The sequence below is a fragment of the Balaenoptera ricei genome, chromosome 1, assembly GCF_028023285.1.
Source record: "Balaenoptera ricei isolate mBalRic1 chromosome 1, mBalRic1.hap2, whole genome shotgun sequence".
In the NCBI taxonomy this organism is placed as follows: domain Eukaryota; kingdom Metazoa; phylum Chordata; class Mammalia; order Artiodactyla; family Balaenopteridae; genus Balaenoptera; species Balaenoptera ricei.
In genome coordinates, this window is record NC_082639.1 from 86,152,818 (window position 1) to 86,173,976 (window position 21,159).

A 21,159-nucleotide genomic window follows, 5' to 3' on the forward strand; every position below is an offset into this window, starting at 1 on the left:
TTGATAAGTCATAAAAGACGCAAGTATTTCATCAATGGATACAAGTCCTCAAAGCTGAAAAAGAACCTCATTACTGTCTCTCCTCAGAGTGATGGACAAGACAGTATTAACCTTCTCTTGAATTCAGGTTCTAATTCTTTCCTGATAATTTCATAAATTCATAGGGTTTAAAATTCAAATGTACAAAATGGTGATAAACTCCTTCATACACCTTCCCAAAAGCAATCTATACTATCAGATTCTATACATTTCCAGAGCACATATATTTCCAGGCATAAAGAAGCAGATACGTTTATATTTTACACAAATTGTAGTAGCATACTTTTCCCTTTGAACAAATATTGACCAAGGCAAGGGACATTAATTGACTTTGTCAAGGTTATCTGACTATAAAATTTGAAAGTGGCATAATTGTAGCTGAAATGTACATTTTCTGGCACTCAGTGCATTGAATACTATTATGTTTTGAGTTTCCTAGTAAGAGAAATGGGTATGCCCTAATTTATGCAATATATCTGGTACAGTAGAAATCAAATGCAATTTTGTAATTACTTATAAGATGAATTCAGAGGTGTCTTAATTTTTGATTCATCTTCAATCTGAAGTATCACTTAATATATTAGTTTGAAGTCTCAATAATCATGTCCTTATCTAATGAGATTTAGGTAAGAACTTGCATTCAAAATGAAATACATTTAAAGAACTTTTCAGAATATATTTATATAAAGCAAGTAATCACCCTTAAATCTATTTTGAACACTATTTTTGAACTCTGTTTTCATAAAGTTGTGCACATCTGTACTGCATACTTGCTATAAGATTTTTTGTTTGGTGATTATGTGTAAATGTTTCATCGCCTAACCATTGCCAAATAAGATGTAATTATAAGTGTAAATGCACAAAATACTGTTTTGAGTGTTTCCCTTTTTATTGATTATTTTAATTTTTATTTCTAAATGCAAGAGCCATGAATAGTTTGCACTTTTCAAAACAGCTCCTATATGTACTTACAGAATGTATTATGTAAATCATAGCACTCTGTTAATCTATTATTTTATAGCTATTACAGAAAGGTAAAACTTTTGAAATAAAAATAGCAATAGGTTCAAGTGAAGAGCCAGAGTATGATACTCTTAAATAATACAAAAGAATAGGAATATCTAAAGCTATATTACGAAAGTAAAATGTACTAATTTTTTGACCATCTTTAAAAGAACACAATATTTATTTCACAAAACAATTAAAAATACAGAGCTGTTGCTTTCTACCTTGCTGATTAACTGTTTATGTTGAAAAAGGATTATCACAGTAACACTATTGACATTACGCATATAGTAAATAAAATAAACCTCTATAAGAAATTATGTTCCAAATTGTGAAATACGAATGTTTCAGAGTGCACAAAACTTGCGTGAAAAAAACGTGATTAAAGCAACCAAATCCTTCTATTAGCTGCACTGAACCCCTAAAGCAATTTAGGAATTTGTTTCTTACAGACAATTAATCACATGCAGGCGTGCCAGATGAGAACTATTGATTGCCCTTTTCCAGGCTAGTGGCATTCAGACAGTAGACAGACAAATGCCCTAAGCAAGGAGAAGCATCTTTCTGCTTCTGCCTGGTGTAGCTTTTAATTGTTCTTTCCTAAAGTGTGTGACATTTTGTTGTTAATCTTTAGTGTAGAGCTTACTCCTTTCTTTTGGAGCAATACACATGTAAGTGTTATGTTTTTCACTTACCTTTACACCAAGGTCCTTCATAAGCTCAATCTCAAAATTTACTACATCATATGGTAGCCGGAACTGAGGGATTTCAGAAATACTGAAAATAAAAACGAGAAGCATTTGTGGGAAAATCACCAATTTAAAAAATGCAACATGTCTTTATTGATCAGTATTAAAGGAATAAGTATCTCTTCTGAGGGTATTTTCATATCACATAATGTGATATCATATCACATTTTTATATGCATTTTTATATGCATGACAGAATATGATATGGGTTACAAGAGAAACAGTAGAAACTGATGCAAAAGTAAATAAAAACAATGAAAAACAAATAGTGAGTAGACAATTGGACTATACTTTTAAGTTTATTACAGTATTTAGTTGATTTATTTACTAACACTTCTATAAATTCCTAAGAAAAGAAAATCTTAAAAAAACAAAAATTTGAAAGTATAGTGTTTAATATACATATCATATATACATATACGTATATGTACATACACACATATACTCTATAACTATACCTCTAGCTTGTTCAAATTCAAATCTGTAACTTTGTATTACCATGCTGTTCAGGACATTACAGAATAAGTTCCGTAATGTGATCTACAGAATATTTTTACAGTAAAACAATCTTCTATGAAAGCAATGTGTCCCCAAAGGATTCAGTCATTAAAAAGTAATCCTATTTGATATCAGTGCTCATTGTTTTCTGTCTTCAAATACAATCACTTCAAGAGTTAATAGTTCATACATAGTATTAAAGGTAAGTTCAAATAACTTTTCAATATCTTATAGCAATAAAAAGGCTACATATGTTCATGAATATATAGCAATTCATGTAGTCATTCATCTATTCATCCAACAAGCATTTACAAAGTACCAGGTACAGTGTTAGCTGCAGTGATTTAATGGTGAATTTGACCAAATTACCACTTTTAATAAGCTCTCATTCTTGTGAGCAAAGATATATAAACAGATCATTACAACAGAATGTAGTACATTCAGTGAAAGAGCTATATCCAAGCACTATAGAGATTGATTTGTAAAATAAATAAATAACTGTTGAAGATGAACTTTCTGGATCATTCAGTGCAAGGTCTTCGAAAGTGCATCTGTAGTCTTTTCATTCTTTGGTGACCTAAGAACTTGATTATTCAATTAATTTCCATACATCAATCAGCAAGGCACCATGCTCAGTGCTATAGAAAATGCAAAGTAGTGAACAGTACAAAATCAAGGCCCTATATTAAAGGAGCTTTCTATCTAGTTAGGGTGTAAGATTATACATAAGAGTGATTTAGGGCATAGGTTAAGAGAGAAAAACCTCCTAAGCTGATCTTTGGCCAACCACACTACCTCAGCGGTTATCATAATGCTCTGGGCACCACACAGGACTCTGCCTTTGTAGGGTAGCAGAATATGCCCCTCCAAATATGCCACTTTGGCACAGGATTATTTTGAGCTGAAGACAATTACGAAGAAACAGATACAAGAAAAGCTCTCCGGTCCCCTATTATCTGCCAAAAAGCAGTACATAAATTCGCAACGGTGTGTCTTCCTTTCCTGTACCAAGAAGGGCAAAACTCTTAATCACCAGGAAACAATTGTAGACCCTTACCAGCCCAAAGATGGGTACCAAGAGGAATTTACATTACAAGCCTTACTAAATAACTCTTATGTTCCATTAGATTCTCCCATATATTTACCTTCTCACAGTTTGCTGTCCCTAAAAGCATAAACCCCTTTTCCTTTGTCTTGTCACTTCTCCACAAATTTATCATTCTTTGTTAAGATGCTACATAAACCTGAAGTTCTGACCCCCCTTCTCTGAATGACTCATCACTGAGTTCTCCCACATGTATGTACAATACATGTGTTAATAAACACTGTTTTTCTCCTTAATTTGTCTTATGTTAGTTTATTTCACAAGGCAACTACTGACCTAAGAGGATAGAGGATATTTTTTTTCCCTCCCTGTACCTTCCGAGGCTAAGGAGAAAAATTCTTAAATAATATGGATTATAAGTAGGCACAAACAGACACCCAATCTTGATAGGCCAGGGGGTCTGCGGAAGAGAGACTGAAAATGGACTAACATTGGAGTCTGATGAAAGTCCTCAAAAGGCTAGACGGGAAAGCAAAAATTCCAGCTAAATAAACCAACCACAGCAAGGTGAGCCTCTAAATACAGACAGATACACTCTGAGGCTGAGTACCTTCCTCTGACTTGGGATTTTTATGGGCTCTGAATAGAAGTATACAATATGTAAGAAAAAAAAAATGATGCTAGTTTAGGTCAATGGTTCTAATTTAAGATACAGCTCTGAAACAGCAGGTTAATGAAGCAGGAACAATTTTTCTATTGACCAGAAAAAAAGGAGAACACACTCAACCTAGCAAGAAGAAACCGGAGCAAGGAGGAAGTATAACTCTGAAAGCTGAAGTAGCCAGCAGACCAAATGGAATGCCAGGCTGCTAGGGCTTGAGCAGCTCCGCTTAGAATCACATACTGCCCTGAAAGCGTTGTAGCCCACACTTACTTAGCACATGTGTTATGAATAAATGTGTGAGAATCACATCTCCAAGCATCTTCTATAGGAAATAAAAGTAATGTGAGATACTAAAAAGAGTTAGATTTGATCATAATCAAGTAGGCAGGGGATAAGGAGGTAATTATTGATTGTTATAAACATGACACAATTATATTCACCAGTAGATGAGGTCAGCAGACAGATGGGCGATACACACACACACACACACACACACTCACACACACACACACTCTCATGGTACAACGTGACAAGTATAAAATACCAAATGTGAATGAGAGTGTTTCAAAGGAGAATTAGCTTATTGCAAGATGAGATCATCAGGTGAAATGTGACATATGATCAGCTTTCAGACAAGTAAAGGCATCTCAAGATGACGAAAATGATAAGGAGGAGGAACAGAAGGGGGAGGAGGGAAAAAAAAAAAGTGTACATGCTGTGTTCAGGGGATGGGCAATGGAGCAGAGGGTTGTCAGCAGGCTTTAACAGGAACACTACCACCCCAGGTACCAGGCAAATTCCTCCGTATTTCAGAGCTCTAAATGCCGTCCATATGTGATGGCACCCACATTTTTATCCTCAAACCTAAATTCCAGACCTTTATATTCTCTTGGACGTCTAATAGGTATCTCAAATTTTTTATACGCCAAACTAAACTTTGGTTCCTCCACCCCAACACATGTCCTCAGACAACTCCTTCCTATGAGTCACTCAACCCCTAAACTCGTACTCTATTCCCTTACCAGCAACACACTAAGTTCAGGTGCAGGCAATAAGGAGGTGCACTGTTTTTAGACGATTTAAAAAGTTATAAAACTGACAAAAATAAGCCTTTTTGTATTATCACCATGAGCAGGTAACTCTAAACAAGTCCGTGATATTCTAAACACTGTCTCCCCCCAAAAAACTCTTTGGTGGATCTAAATTCTAAATAATGGCTACAGTTGTTATAGAGTTTTAGTAATAAATGTTTTTAAAATAAATATCCACATGTGTCAGGTCTACAGTCCTCCGCTCTACCAGCTGAGCTATCAAAGGTGAAGCAATTATACTCCAATAAAGATGTTAAAAAAATGTGTAAGCTTTAAATAATCCCAATTTTATTACCCATTCATTAATAAACTGAGTTCTACAGAACAGTTAATATGGAGAACTCCAGTTAAACAGCAGCCACTGGCACATGCTGATTCACCTACAAGCATATTCCTCATTCCAATGGCCATAGGCAGCATGTGTCTCCACCCCTGCAAGACTATGTATTCCAATGTTTAAACAGTTGATCTGTGATTGATAAAATGATAACACATGAAGCAACATGAATCTACTTCAATTCTATCATTTTGTGTGACCAGAAGTTTTTAACTTGGGTTTAAACTTTAAAATAGTGAAACTGTGAACTATACCTTTAATATTGAAATTATTTTGTTTTAATTGCTAATATTTTGTTTTAGGGGAGTGAATAAAAATAATTATAATTACCAATTATTACATAGTTCTCTTTGAAGATTATTTTATTGTACAGACTAGAGGATAACCATATTTTTAAAATTATCTATTCCATATATCAAATGCTCTAGGGACAACACTAAACTGCCATTTTTGAAACCCCCTCATGCATTTATAAACACCCTGACATACTCTATATTTGGTTTATTGTTGCTTTATTGTCTACCCCCCCACTACCAGAAAAGCCCCATGAGAACAGGCACTTTGCTTTATTTACCTTTGTATCTCTAGGGCCGGAGACAATGACTAGCACATAGTAGGAGATCAATAAATAAAAAAGGAAGGAAGGAAGGAAGGGAGGAAGGAGGGAGGAAGGGAGGGAGATTACCCTCAAGACTGCATGTTGAGAAAGGGGATACAAGGATAGAAGACGGAATTTAATTGGAATGGTTACTTCCCAAATTTGTTGTACTTATAAAAACAGACTTTCATTCTTCTATACGTGCTCTTTTACCAATCTAAAGTTTTGAAAGAAATTTTCCCTGTGGCCACAAATCCTTTAGTACAATCAGTGGAATGCCCAGATAACCTAAAAAAATAATTGTTCTTGTATGTTCATGTTTCTTTCATCTAAATGGAATTAACCAGTAACAACCTCCTTCCATTCTTTTTAAAGCACGATGCTCATACTCTGATAAAACTTTGCTGTAGTTTATTACGCTACAGGTACCACACTTTAAATTTGTGTTACATCACACACGTTCTCAAAATATTTTCTATGACTAAAACTATTTCACTTAAATCCCATTTCCTTATTGTGAATCCATAGGTTGTCTTTTTGTTTTGTTGATGATTTCCTTTGCTGTGCAAAAGCTTTTAAGTTTGATTAGGTCCCATTTGCTTATTTTTGTTTCTATTTCTTTTGCCTTGGGAGACTGATCTAAGAAAATATTGCTAAGATTCATGTCAGAGAATGTTTTGCCTCTGTTCTCTTGCAGGACTTCTATGGTGTCATGTCTTATATTTAGGTCTTTAAACCATTTTGAGTTTATTTTTCTATATGGCGTGAGTGTTTTAAGTTCATTGATTTACATGTAAGCTGTCCAGGTTACCCAACATCAGTCGTTGAAGAGATTGCCTTTTCTCCATTGTATATTCTATAGAGTTCCATTTATTTTAAATAAAGCAAACTCCATCCAATTTCTAAGCTTGATATGAATTTCTGAAAATCAGATACAAAGTGAATACTTTCCATTTCAGTGTATGAATCTTCATGGGAATAAATGATTATGTGACTGAATCCTGGTTTAATAATGATGCTGATTAATAGCAAATAATAATATGGTATCTATGTGATAAACACTGCATAAATGTACATTAAAATGGAACATTTTTAGTAGATTCTAACATAATTGTAATCAAATGCAAAACTTAAAGAGATTGGAGAATGAAAATACGTGACCAGGACAGAACGTCTGTGTACACCACAAAATGAATCATCCTATATTCTGTGGAGTTTGGTTTCCCCATCTCTAATTAGCATAATTTTCACATATATATATTGCCGTTAAAGGAAAGATTCACAGGGGTGAAATAAGCTTTCTTTTTTTTTTTTTAAATATTTTTTTGATGTGGACCATTTTTTTAAAGTCTTTATTGAATTTGTTATAATAGTGCTTCTGTTTTATGTTTTGGTTTTTTTGGCCACGAGGCATGTGTGATCTTACCTCCCTGACCATGGATTGAACCCGCACCCCCTGCATTCGAAGGCAAAGTCTTAACTGCTGGACAGCCAGGGAAGTCCTGAAATAAACTTTCATATGATTGGTTCCTCTATTCATAAAATATTTTGCTGAGATTTCTCTTAAATTCACAGAACTAGACAGAGAAATTTTAAAATAAATATTGCTTAAAGCCAACTGCAAATTTAAAGTGAATAATGAAATCAAAATTTGAGCATTTGGAAAAAGAACACTTAAAATACCATCTGTGAGCCTGAAGTTCCTATACGATTACGAACCAACAATATTCATAATCGTTTTACCCCATCATTTTTGACACTGTGAACATGAAATAAATGTAGGCATTACCTTAAACCACCAACGTATTCTTGTTTTTCAAATATAGTGATGTCAGAGTAGCCTAATCGAGCCAAGAAGGAAGCACAACTTATACTTGCAGGCCCAGCACCCAAAAGAGCAATCTTTGCAGAATAGGCTTCAGGCATTTTTTCTGGGGGAGGCAGAAGATGATTCCTGATTTGTGGGATATTCATTGCTTTGAACACCTACGGAGAAATCAATTGGCATGGTTAAAATTTTTAAGCTAACTTTTACATCCTCAAACATATTTTTAATGTTTCAAATCCATTTGTGCTTTTAATAGAAATAAGCAGTACATTTTAAGTATTAGCATACTTAGAAGTTATACTGGGTCAAGCCAATGGCAACTTATGCTTGACTAACTCTTTCTCAGTCTTTGAAATTCCTGTCTAAGGTCCTCTAGGAAGCATTCTGACTCGCTTTCCCTACTCCAGCCCTGGTCCAAGTTAATTGCTCCTCCTCTGAGCTCCTGTATCATACTGTGTATGCTATTAACGAAACCATTTACCATGTGTGTCACGTTTCCATGTTAGTCAGCGGAACATTAGTTCTTGAGTCAGAGAATATGTCATATATAAAAACACACACATATAACTTATTAACTATTTGTTTTAAATATTTTTAGAAACATGTTACCATTGTATAACCAGCAGTGAGCACTAACCTGGCACATAGACATTCAGTAGATAATTTATGACACCTGCTTCTGGTTATGATAGATTAGCTTTTGAAGGATAACGTTTCAAAAATATGTTGGAAGCACTGGAGAGCCTCTGAAGTAAGCCTGACTAGAGGAGTCAAGATCTCAGAAAAAAGGGAACAGCAGAGAAGTGAGATGACAGTTTAGGAGTTACTTTTACCCTGAGGGAATTCGCCACTTCTTAGCAGAGTGAGGAATCTTGTAGATAGATGACCACAGCTCAGAAGAGACAGTAAGAGAGATTTTAGCTAATTTTCTAGGACTAGAGAGACACAGTGTTTATAAACAAAACAAATCTCTATAAAGCAGAAGGGAGCTTTCTGCACTCTGAGAGGCCAGAAGAAACAACTGGAGTACAGGAGTAGCTGAAGAAGAAGTCCTAGTAAACACCTTAGCATACAGCTGAAACTTCTGGAGGGCTGTACTCTGCAAGTGGGGCGAACCAGAGGTAGACATGTAACCCAGCCTGATTTAGATGAAGGTGATAAGGTCTCACTCCTGTCTACCTCCCAAATGATAGGGTGAACCTTCTGTGGAGGATAATAAGTCAACTGCAACATCTACAAATTTTCATATACAAGGCCTGGCTTTTGATCAAAGAAGCCCAGGCCTCTCATTAACTAAGAACTAAGAACTGCCAATAACTCAGAAAACATAAAGATATGCATATATAATCCAGTAAGTGTAGTTATCAAAGATAGATTTTAGAATAACTATAATGAACATGTTCAAAAAATACATAAGAATGTGGACTTTACCAGGAAACTTGAATTTGTTTAAAAAAAATAAAAGAAACTTTAGAAAAGAAAAAAATTCAAAATTAAAATTGAAAACTAAATAAATGTACTTAACAGTAATTTGAACAGGTGAACAAAAATGGACTCATAAACTGAAGATGGGTCAATGTTTTGTTCTGTTATTTGTAAATTATTATTGCACTGGATTTTCCCCCTTAGTTTTATAGTAGGGTGCATCAACCTTGGTAGTTTTTCAGATGAACTGAATATTTGGATGAAATTTTGTAAACTTCATCACAAGAGCAACATGTTTAGAAGTCTGGCTTTAAAATTATGCTCTTGGGGTTGCGTCGTGACCTCCGTCATTCTCACAGTGTACAGTATTGAATAAGTGCTTTCACATCTCCATGCTTCAGTCTCCTCAAACTGTAAAGTGGGGTTAATAATATCTATCTCATAGGGCTAATATGAGGATTAAATGAGTTGATACATGTAAACCTAATCTGAGGGTTTCTCTTCCCATCTGTAATGAATGCCAGGGCACAGGAGAATTGTACCACACAGTAGGCATCCAGCAAGATTTTGATGAATTTCAAAATTCCTGAACTCCAGTGATAGGTTTCAACAAATGAGTAACACATGCAGTTCTTCCTCAGTGATACAAAAGGATGGTTATTTATAGGTTATTTGTAAGTGAATAATCTTGAGGAACATTTTAAATAGATTTCCTTGTATAATCGCCCTGTGATTTCTGACTTTTCACTCATCTGGAAAGTGCATTTCTTTCATCACTCCATATTGACTTTACTAGCATTTTCCCCATAATTTTCATATTATTTTGAGGCAAGGGGGAAATTTTCCTGATTTTTAAAATGGAAAGACTGAGACACAGAGAGGGGCCATGTAATTTTCCCCCAAGCCTCCTCACGTTCTGGAGACAGAAACAGTATAATTTTCTAATAATTATGCAGTGCTTTCTAAATGGAAAAGGACATAACATGGTAAATGCAAAGATATTTACCGATTCTAATTTGAGAGTACCCTTTTTCTCATTTAAATCTTAGTTTCTAAAATGGTACTTAATGGAAATAAACACAAATATTTGGTAGCTGTATTTCTTCCTCAACTACTCTACTTGTTCTTATTAACCAAGCAATAGCAACTATAAACTATAGGGGAATCATGACAAAGTTTTCTTGGATATTTCAGAATATCTCCACTAGTTGAAGCATATATTGTAAAAGGTGAGTTGTATTCAACAAATCCCATAAGACTTTTATATTTTTGCAAGTATTTAACTTGATTTTATTATAGAATAAAACATAATTTCTGGTCATTTCTAAAGAGATACTATTTCATCAGTGTAGGTCTAAGAGGAAACTTAATAAAAATAATACTTGGTTTTCATTTTGCTGGTTTCAGTTTCTTTGAGTTAATTAATTAGCCATATGACAGTCTGGTTACCTTTTGAATGCTTAAATGGAGAGAGATTGTTATTTGTGCATCCAGAAGTAAGTTACCTCAAATTACATGCCTTCTAGGAGACGCTTCTATGTAATTTTCTTTGTAACTTGCTTCCTTTTGTGAAAGAAGTCAAAGGAAGTACTGAGTACATACTATTCACTGCACTCATCCTTTGAAAAGAAATATTCCTGGGCTGTCTGACAGTTTCTTCACCACAATTAAACAAGGGACACCAAAAGTGGGACCTGTGTTTCAAACACATCAGAAATAAGGAAAACTTCACGCTATGGCAAATTTTTAGTTATCAAAATTATTAATGCATTAGTGATTCTTAAAAAATGTTGTTTCGTTCTTTTCTTATTAAAATAGACGTTATTGTGAGACATCGCTGGCATGGTAAAAATACTGTGTAATTTGAAATCAGAATATTCTGTTCCATTAAATTTCCACCTTAATTTGGTAAATATCTTTATGTGCCCTCTATGCACTAGATACTAGTATGAATAAGACAAACACAGACCTTCCAGTAAGTAGTTCCCTGTGTTACAGGGTACTCATATGTCTTAAATATAAAAAAATTATTACAATGCAATCTGTCCATGTGTAGGGTTCATTTTTATACATGGTGCTGTTGGAGCTGGTGAGAAAGAAATGTTATCCCAGAAGGGAAGAAAGATAACGCCTTAGCCAAATCTTAAAAAAATGACACATGTTATTGTGGAGAGGATTTCACCTCTCTAAATGTCAGCTCTAAAATTAAGAGAGTAATAATTACTTCAACAATTTATTGTGAAGATTGAATAAATCAATGATGATAACCTCCCGGGACTAACGCTTTCTCTTTATAAGGCACTCTCGTAGGTGCTTAACATTTATTATCTCCAGCCCTAAGAATCTTTAAAGTTAGGTATGATTGCTCATTTTATAGACAGCAGAACTGATTCCTAACTTATTTTTCTACATTATAGTTCATATTTTTATTATGATTAAACTATATGTTCTATTTGTGATTTAAGGCTACAACTGAATTAAATAGTTAAGTTGACAAAATACAATTAGAAAACATAGGTGTGTGTACTTTGGTTATGAGCAACTTTACTGATCCAAAATCATATGTAGGTTCAAACTAATCAGTGCAAGCACTCATTTGCCTTCAGAATTTGCTCATGCTGTTCTTTGTGCCTTGAATTCTCACCCACTCCCGACTTTACCACACTTGATGAACACCTTTCAGGATTCGGTTTAAATTTCACTTTCTCAACTCAGCTTCCCCTCCCTGCTAGACTATCTGTTAGGGTTCCTAGCTACTGGCTCCCACAGTATTGTCTGACTGCACCCTCGCCGCACTTCATTGTAATTTGCTTGCTTTATTGTCTTTCTCACTAGGCAATAAGCTCCCTGAGGGCTAGTATCATTCCTATGTTGTTCATCACTGTATCCTTAGCACCCAGACACTGCCTAGTACCTAGTTAGTCACTCAAATATGTGTTCAATGCTGGAGTTGGAAAATAAAGCTGCCGGGGGTCAGGCAATCCATGCTACAGCTTGCTGGGGACAAAAGGAGAGCAGGGAGGCAACAGAGAGTGATGGAGACATGGTAGACTGGAGAGATCATTCCCCCGTCCTATCAGCTTCAACTGATTTTTAATATGATTTTTCTAGAAACAGCAGTAATGGTTAACTACTTATAAGCAGATCAATAAAATAATAAAAGAACAGTAATTAGAAGGCAGCCATAATTGAAATGTACTGGTTGTTATGTGATATGCCAGATAATCATTTACTAAACTATTTTCAAAGAGCCAGGTTTTCTTTGTAGATCATCATTATTTTTGTTCTCATTTTCTATTTCATTATTTTTCTATTATTTTCAGTTCCTTTCTTCTACTTTTTCCACATTTACCACCAACACATCCCTCCTCCACCTGTTTCCTCTCTCTCTAGCTTCTTGAAATGAAACCTGCTTACTTATATATAATCCTTATCTCTTCTGTTATACACACTTAACACAATAAATTTTCATGTAAAAACGGCTTCGGCTACATTTTACAGGTTGTCAATGGAAATTGTGTCATTCAGGTCTAAATATTTTATAATTTCTATTGTGATAACCTCTTTAACCCATGAGCTATTTACAAATGTGTGTTTTAAATTTGTTGCTATTGCCTTCATTTTGACAACATTTTTATTTTTGATTTCTAATTTAGTTGTGTTGCAGAAAAATGCAGTCTGTATGTATTTATTTGGAAACAATATATACATATATATACACACACATATATATCTATATGCACTCACTCTATATTAGTTGGGTACAGGAACCTTTCTGGATTTATTAAATCAATCTAATAAACTTTATTCAAAAAAATCTTACAAATTTTGAGTAAGGCCATATTGTAATGTATATGTAAATTTATGAATTTTATATTTTTAAGACATTTATTCTTCTTTTCATTAATTGTTTTTCTCTTTATTTTTATTAGTATACTTTCCCTAAAATTCCACTTTTGTTACATATGAATATCACTACGTTAATTTTTTTTGGTTACTATCTGCAAGGTTTCTTTTTTCAACCACCTTATTTTCAAGATATCTGATAAGGTCTTTCTCTTCTAAACCTCATATAGCTGTTTGGAGTATTTATTTTTAATCCATAATAAAGTCACTTATGTTTTAATAAGTAAACTTAATAAATGTAAGTTATTATGATTAACTATATATTTGTACGTATTTCTACTATCTGCTCTGTGTTTCCTGTTTACCATATTTTGTATTTGCTTCTCTCTCTCGTTTTTTATTTTTCCTTTCCTGTCTCTCACTGGATTAAGTTTTCTACCCACCCACCCCTCTTTGATTCTATGATTTCTTAGAAGTTACAGGTGGTATTTCTATATTTTTTGTGATTACCTTTTAATTTTTAACATAGATATTTCAATGTTTTTAAAACATTGAAGAGAGATATCAAGTATCTCTTTCCTCCCAACACGAAAGGCCCTTAGCACCCTTAACTGTGCTCTACCACACCCATCTCAACACCTTCCTTGTCAATTTTATATAAAATTTTATCTCTATCTTTTTTAACACCCCAAAATGAGTTGTTATCATTACCTTAAAGTCAATAGTTAATTTTATTTACCACCATATTTTTCTGGTTTATTTGCTTACCATCATTTCTTACATCTCTCTCTCATTCCAAGTTTGTCTCAGTCATGCTGAAGAATAACTTTTAGCAGTTCTTATAACAAGGTGAGTAATAAGTCACCTTAGATTTTAAATGCTTAAAATACCTTTACTCATGCTTGTATTGTTAAGGGAGAAATACAGTTCTTTATCTTAGTCCTTTAAAAAAAGTGTTCTTGGCTTCTAACATCTATGGATGCTGACGAAAAGTCTGGGGTCAGTCTAAATGTTGTTTGGTTTTAAAGTGATCCGTTTTTTCTTTTTCTGGAAGCTGCTTCTTTTGAGATCTTTGGTATTTCACAATATTATAATCGTGTGTCTAATAGAGGGGCTTACATCTTTCCTTTCTTTTGGAAAATTCTCTACCATAACTGCCTTAAGGCTGCTCTTCACCAATCTCTTTCTATTCCATTTCTAAATTTAACTTTTTACTGGTATTTTTACTACAGTGACTATTTCCAATCAACTATTTTTCATACCAAATTCATTGGTTTTTTTCATAATTTTACCTTATTTTTATGGATATTGTTTTCTATTTATTTTAAAGGCCTGATTATGGTAGTATTTGGTTTGATTAGGATAAAATCATCTATAGGTTGAGTCTTTTGATTATCACTGGCAGCATTAGCTTTTTTAATGTGGCTTTGGACTTTTTGTTCCAGACTTATTCTGAGAGAAAGTTTTCTGTCTTTGCACTTACCCTCTTGCTTCTTATGTACAGTACGTGATGGCCTCCACCCAGCATCACTCCTCTCCCTCTACCCCACTGCAGAACCAGGTCTCTAACTGGAAGCCCAGGGCTCTAGTCCCCAGGTGATATTTAGAGATAACACAGAAGCAAGTTACTGGGCCACTAGGCACATGCCCAAAACACTGGGGCACAGCTCTCACTGTTTCTCTTTGTAGCTTCATATAAGCCCTAGCCCTGCACCTATTTTTTTAAAAACTTTCTACCAGGGGTAGGTAAATCCAGTCCTCTACGATACATAATGTTTTTGGTACTTATTATCCCACACCAGTCAAACTCCCCAGCAGCCCCTGATTGTTTGCTTATGCAGAGCCTAGCAGACAGTGGCCCAAGTCCCCTGTTTACTATTGAATATTTCTATACCATTTCTGGCCCCAAAAGGTATTTATCTTCCTTTTTAGTTCAGCTATTAACTTTTCTTGTGTGCTTATTATATTTCATTTATCGTTACACTTTGGAGCAAATGAGTATTTAAATTTTAACTCCCAGCATAATGGCTCTTACAAGTGATTCATGCTGATACACTATTACTGCTTTGTACTACTTTATAGTACTACTCATCAAATATATTTGAGAAAAAAATACATATTTTTAAGTTGTTAAGATTCAAACGAATGAAAGTCCATCCTTCTACACTGTAACGTGCCCACAAGAGTATATATATTTGAACTTATAAAAAACAAATTCAAAAAAAACATTAATAGCAAATAATCTTAAAAACCATGTGATTTCGGTAAATTTCAATGTTATTGCCCCAAATCTCTGAACGTATTGTTATGTGTTAAAACTCCAGATACTAATATATAGTTTTAAGACAAACTAAAATGTGATGAAAATCATCTAACAATTTATCCATACTGCAGTTTAATTATTCATCATTGTGCCAGCACTGAGTATTTTTTTTTAAATTTTTATTGGAGTATAGTTGCTTTACAATGTTGTGTTAGTTTCTACTGTACAGCAAAGTGAATCAGCTATATGTATACATATACCCCCCCTTTTTTGGATTTCCTTCCCATTTAGGTCACCACAGAGTACTGCGTAGAGTTCCTGTGCTATATAGTAGGTTCTCATTAGTTATCTATTTTATACATAGTATCAAGAGTGTATATATGTCAATCCCAATCCCCCAATTCATCTCACCCCCCAACCCCACACTAAGTATGTTTAATAGATTTCTAAAGACTTTTGGAAAAGAATGGCAAATATTTACCGAAATCTTTATCAAGACATTATTCTTTTCTATTAATCATTGCATTAAGACCAAAAGGAGAGACACAAATGAAGCCTGTATGGACATTACTTGTGTTTGCATCCCCAAGAGCAGCCCTCTTGATTTTATTGATACAAACTATTGATTTTATTACTCTTTAATGCATATCTTTCATGTACGTCTTATTTCTCTCAGAAATACTTTTTTTCTTTTCTATGAACAGTATTCACAAACTATTGATAACACTGCTTTCAAATAGGAGTAGTATGGAGAAATTTTATTCAAAGATGATACAAGTTTGGGACAATAAGGCAAGTGTGAGGTGTCATCAAATCTAACAACTATTCGCTAATCCATATTCTATTTATAGATGAACTGCACAAGGCATTAGCCATAAATATTGGTTATTATCCATAAATATTGGTTACTATCCATTATCATGGTAATATATCTTAGATTATACACATGAACTAGCAGATCTTATTAACCAGTTTGCCAAACTGTATCATAAATGTGTTAGACTCATTCTTAAATGTATTTATAGACCAGTTACCACAAAATCAGGCTTAGGTTTTCCTAATTAATATAAAACTTTAGATAAAAGCTTAAACTTCAGGGCTCTCAATTGCATGGGTCCCTTCCAAGGCCCTGCATTTAAATTTGTAGCAGTACTTTTGTGTAATTCTTCAAAGAAGGAGCCCAAAGTTTATCATCTCAGGCTCCATGAAACCTGAATACTAGCTGTATAATAATCCTTCAATGGCAAGAAGAAAAGAAACAAAAAAGCTTACTGGTAACATATATAAATAAAGAAAATGACTAAGCCATATGTGTTGGTCTTACACAACCTATTTTAATATAGTTGCTTCATATCTAACAGAAAATGAGGTACAGTGACCTCATTTTGTGAGTTGTAAGGTACAGTGACTGAGGTATTTGTGGCTGAGTCAACAAGGTGTAACACTGTGAGCTTGCAACCAGAAAACCCAAGTTTACATTGACTTTGTATCAATGAATTATAACATTAGGCGGGACAAGTGACAGTTTGTGAAATAATGGGAATTAGATGTTTTGTACTCTGGATCTGCCCTTTATTACATGTGAAATTGTGTAAGCCTCTTGTTACTCATACAAAAAAATGAGAGTGATGACATTTACCTAGAGGGTTATTTTGAGTATCAGTCAAGTTCTAAGTAAAGTACCTAACATTGTCCAGGGCTAAAGGAGTTTGTTTAACAAACTATGATTTTCTAATCATTTTGATCCTTGGTTTCCTCATGCCTAAAATGGGAAAAACATTGGCTAGTTTACATGTCTTAATGGTTGTTTTTCAACATTTTAAAGTGAGATTTTTTTTTTAAGTGAGATATTATAAAAAAGGATTGAAGTGCTATGCAGGTATGGAGTATTATGATGCTACATTTTCCCCATACCTGATCCTATCCTTTGTACTAAGGTCTAATCACCTCCAAAACCAAATATCAAAAATTAATGAAGATTAGAGAGGGGAGACAGCAGACGCAAGAAGAACTACAATCCTGCAGCCTGTGGAACAAAAACCATATTCACAGAAAGACAGAAAAGATGAAAAGGCAGAGGGCTAAGTACCAGATGAAGGAACAAGATAAAACCCCAGAAAAACAACTAAATGAAGTGGAGATAGGCACCTTCCAGAAAAAGAATTCAGAATAATGATAGTGAAGATGATCCAGGACCTCGGAAAAAGAATGGAGGCAAAGATCAAGAAGATGCAAGAAATGTTTAACAAAGACCTAGAAGAATTAAAGAACAAACAAACAGAAATGAACAATACAATAACTGAAATGAAAACTACACTAGAAGGAATCAATAGCAGAATAACTGAGGCAGAAGAACAGATAAGTGACGTGAAAGACAGAATGGTGGAATTCACTGCTGCAGAACAGAATAAAGAAAAAAGAATGAAAAGCAATGAAGACAGCCTCAGAGACCTCTGGGACAACATTAAACCTAAGAACATTCGCATTATACGGGTCCCAGAAGGAGAAGAGAGAGAGAAAGGACCAGAGAAAATATTTGAAGAGATTATAGTCGAAAACTTCCCTAACATGGGAAAGGAAAGAGCCACCCAAGTCCAGGAAGTACAGAGTCCCATACAGGATAAACCCAAGGAGAAACACGCCGAGATACATAGTAATCAAATCGGCAAAAATTAAAGACAAAGAAAAATTATTGAAAGCAGCAAGGGAAAAATGACAAATAACATACAAGGGAACTCCCATAAGGTTAACAGCTGATTTCTCAGCAGAAACTCTACAAGCCAGAAGGGAGTGGCACGATATACTTAAAGTGATGAAAGGGAAGAACCTACAACCAAGATTACTCTACCCGGCAAGGATCTCATTCAGATTCAATGGAGACATCAAAAGCTTTACAGACAAGCAAAAGCTAAGAGAATTCAGCACCACCAAACCAGCTCTACAACAAATGCTAAAGGAACTTCTCTAAGTGGGAAACACAAGAGAAGAAAAGGACCTACAAAAACAAACCCAAAACAATTAAGAAAATGGTCATAGGAACATACATATCGATAATTACCTTAAACGTGAATGGATTAAATGCTCCAACCAAAAGGCACAGGCTTGCTGAATGGATACAAAAACAAGACCCATATATGTGCTGTCTACAAGAGACCCATTTCCGACCTAGGGACACATACAGACTGAAAGTGAGGGGATGGAAAAAGATATTCCATGCAAATGGAAATCAAAAGAAAGCTGGAGTAGCAATACTCATATCAGATAAAATAGACTTTAAAATAAAGAATGCTACAAGAGACAAGGAAGGACACTACATAATGATCAAGGGATCAATCCAAGAAGGAGATATAACAATTATAAATATATATGCACCCAACATAGGAGCACCTCAATACATAAGGCAACTGCTAACAGATATAAAAGAGGAAATCAACAGTAACACAATAATAGTGGGGGACATTAACACCCCACTTACACCAATGGACAGATCATCCAAAATGAAAATAAATAAGGAAACAGAAGCTTTAAATGAACGATAGACCACGTAGATTTAATTGATATTTATAGGACATTCCATCCAAAAACAGCAGATAACACTGTCTTCTCAAGTGCTCATGGAACATTCTCCAGGATAGATCATATCTTGGGTCACAAATCAAGCCTCAGTAAATTTAAGAAAATTGAAATCATATCAAGCATCTTTTCTGACCACAACGCTATGAGATTAGAAATCAATTACTGGGGAAAAAACGTAAAAAACACAAACACATGGAGGCTAAACGTTACTAAATAACCAAGAGATCACTGAAGAAATCAAAGAGGAAATCAAAAAATACCTAGAGACAAATGACAATGAAAACACGACAATCCAAAACCTATGGGATGCAGCAAAAGCAGTCTAAGAGGGAAGTTTATAGCTATACAAGCCTACCTCAAGAAACAAGAAAAATCTCAAATAAACAATTTAACAACAACAACAAAAAAGTAATGAAGATTGGATTATTAGTCCAGGGATACTAATGTAAATGCATATGCCTTATTAAGTCTGTTATGAAATTTCGTTGTTGGTTTGTATTATTTCCTGAGAAACTACAATGTTTCTCAGGACATGTAGTATGTAGAAGCAGCCTACAACAATACTTAATTCTAATCGATGTTCAATCAATGTTTGTTTGATTAACTGAATCCTTACCTAGTGGGAGCTTAATACACTGGGTGTTCATACAAGCCAGTTTTCCTGGTATAGTCCTGGTTTGTTTCTGTTGCCCTGAATTAATTATTAATAGTGTTCTCATTCACTCTCCAAAGTATCTCGGTCATTTGTTTTATTAACTGATTTATAAAGCAATCGACATAACACACAGAGTATATCCAATCTCACATTTCAGTTTATGCACTTTTTCTTAATAATTGATTTTAATATGAGGACTGCGCCTATATTTTTTATTCGTCTCTACTTATCTATTTGATAGATGGGATGCATCACAAAAAAACATTATTTGAGAGAGGACATGCAATACTCTATTATTTATTAGTGTATGTGTGTCTATATTCTCCTCTGATATACCTATAGAAGGCAAAAGTTTAAGGCTTTCAGTGGCTCCATGTTCAAGATGAAGATATGGTAGAAATAATATTTGTCCTATTAAAATAATCACTAACTCAAGTAATCATGTTCCTTCTTCATTCACAATTCTTTTAAGTATTTATTGTAGCATTTAACAAAATACAAATATTGATGTCATTTAAGTAATTTTACTAGGTTACTTAATGTAGCCTCATAATACCTGGCTGTTTGAATCATATCAGTGTATTTTTTTATTATATTATAAGCACTGGTCAATTTGATTTCAACTGTGCCTACTCAATAAAACATAGAAATAAATACAAATAGTATATGATGGTATATAAATAGTATATGATGGTATATAAATAGTATATGATGGTGGGCTAAGAACTGGGTATTACAAATGAGAGGTGATATAAAAAACCTGCTGAGAGATACAATTAGAGAAAAACCTAAAGAGTAATTCTGTTCTCAGTGAGTCATCTGATTTAGTCTGGAATTCCGTTTGTCAGTTCCATTCTTAACTGAAAATATGAAAAGTAAACTAAAAGTACAGTGTCAAGAAGTATATGCCACACAAAACAGTATATTTAATGGGTATTAAAATAATCTCATAAAACATTTACTGGGAAAAACAGATACTGTTTTTAGATACCAATTTCATAATCTAATGTATTCCTAAAAATTCATAATTGAGGCAGCAATCTTAAGTACTAATCCTCTGAACCTCATTCACTTTAAGATTTAGAGTCAAACTTTAGAACCTTGGACTTTCAATTTTAATTTTTCTAAATTGTCTCTAAAACTCTTTAACATCAGTAGAAGGGAAGTGATTTGACATGCGGCTAATTATCTACTTATAGTTGTTTTTCAAACTTTAGAAATGAGTAGAAAAATGCATTCTCATTTCATTATCCTTTTGCAACAATTCATTAGTTAAATTTGAGAGGTAATGAGAGTGTAGTTGGTTTATTAAATGTGATAAATATATGATTTCTTTAAAATTTAACTAAATGATCAAACACATTTTAAAATAAAATTTTCAAGTGTTACATTTGTGTAGAGAAATTTTTAAGACCCTGATGAAATTGATATGAAAATCCACAGCAAACTATTATTTCCAAAATTGTTTTATTGAAGCACTATTATTATACCTAACTGAACTAGGAAAAACTGCCTCCATGAGAGATTTGGAATCACCCTG

The 21,159-nt window shown here is 34.0% G+C and overlaps 1 protein-coding gene across 2 annotated transcripts in view; it reads right to left on the reverse strand.

The window, feature by feature from the left end:
• Positions 1–21,159, reverse strand: part of DPYD (dihydropyrimidine dehydrogenase) — an 809,798-nt gene that overhangs the window by 571,928 nt on the left and 216,711 nt on the right. For both annotated transcript variants that reach the window (XM_059926787.1, XM_059926794.1), the window contains exons 6-7: positions 7,816–8,012; positions 1,740–1,821 (exon numbers count right to left, since the gene is read on the reverse strand). In XM_059926787.1, the coding sequence (XP_059782770.1) occupies positions 1,740–1,821; positions 7,816–8,012 (279 nt within the window). The remainder of the gene's footprint in view (positions 1–1,739; positions 1,822–7,815; positions 8,013–21,159) is intronic.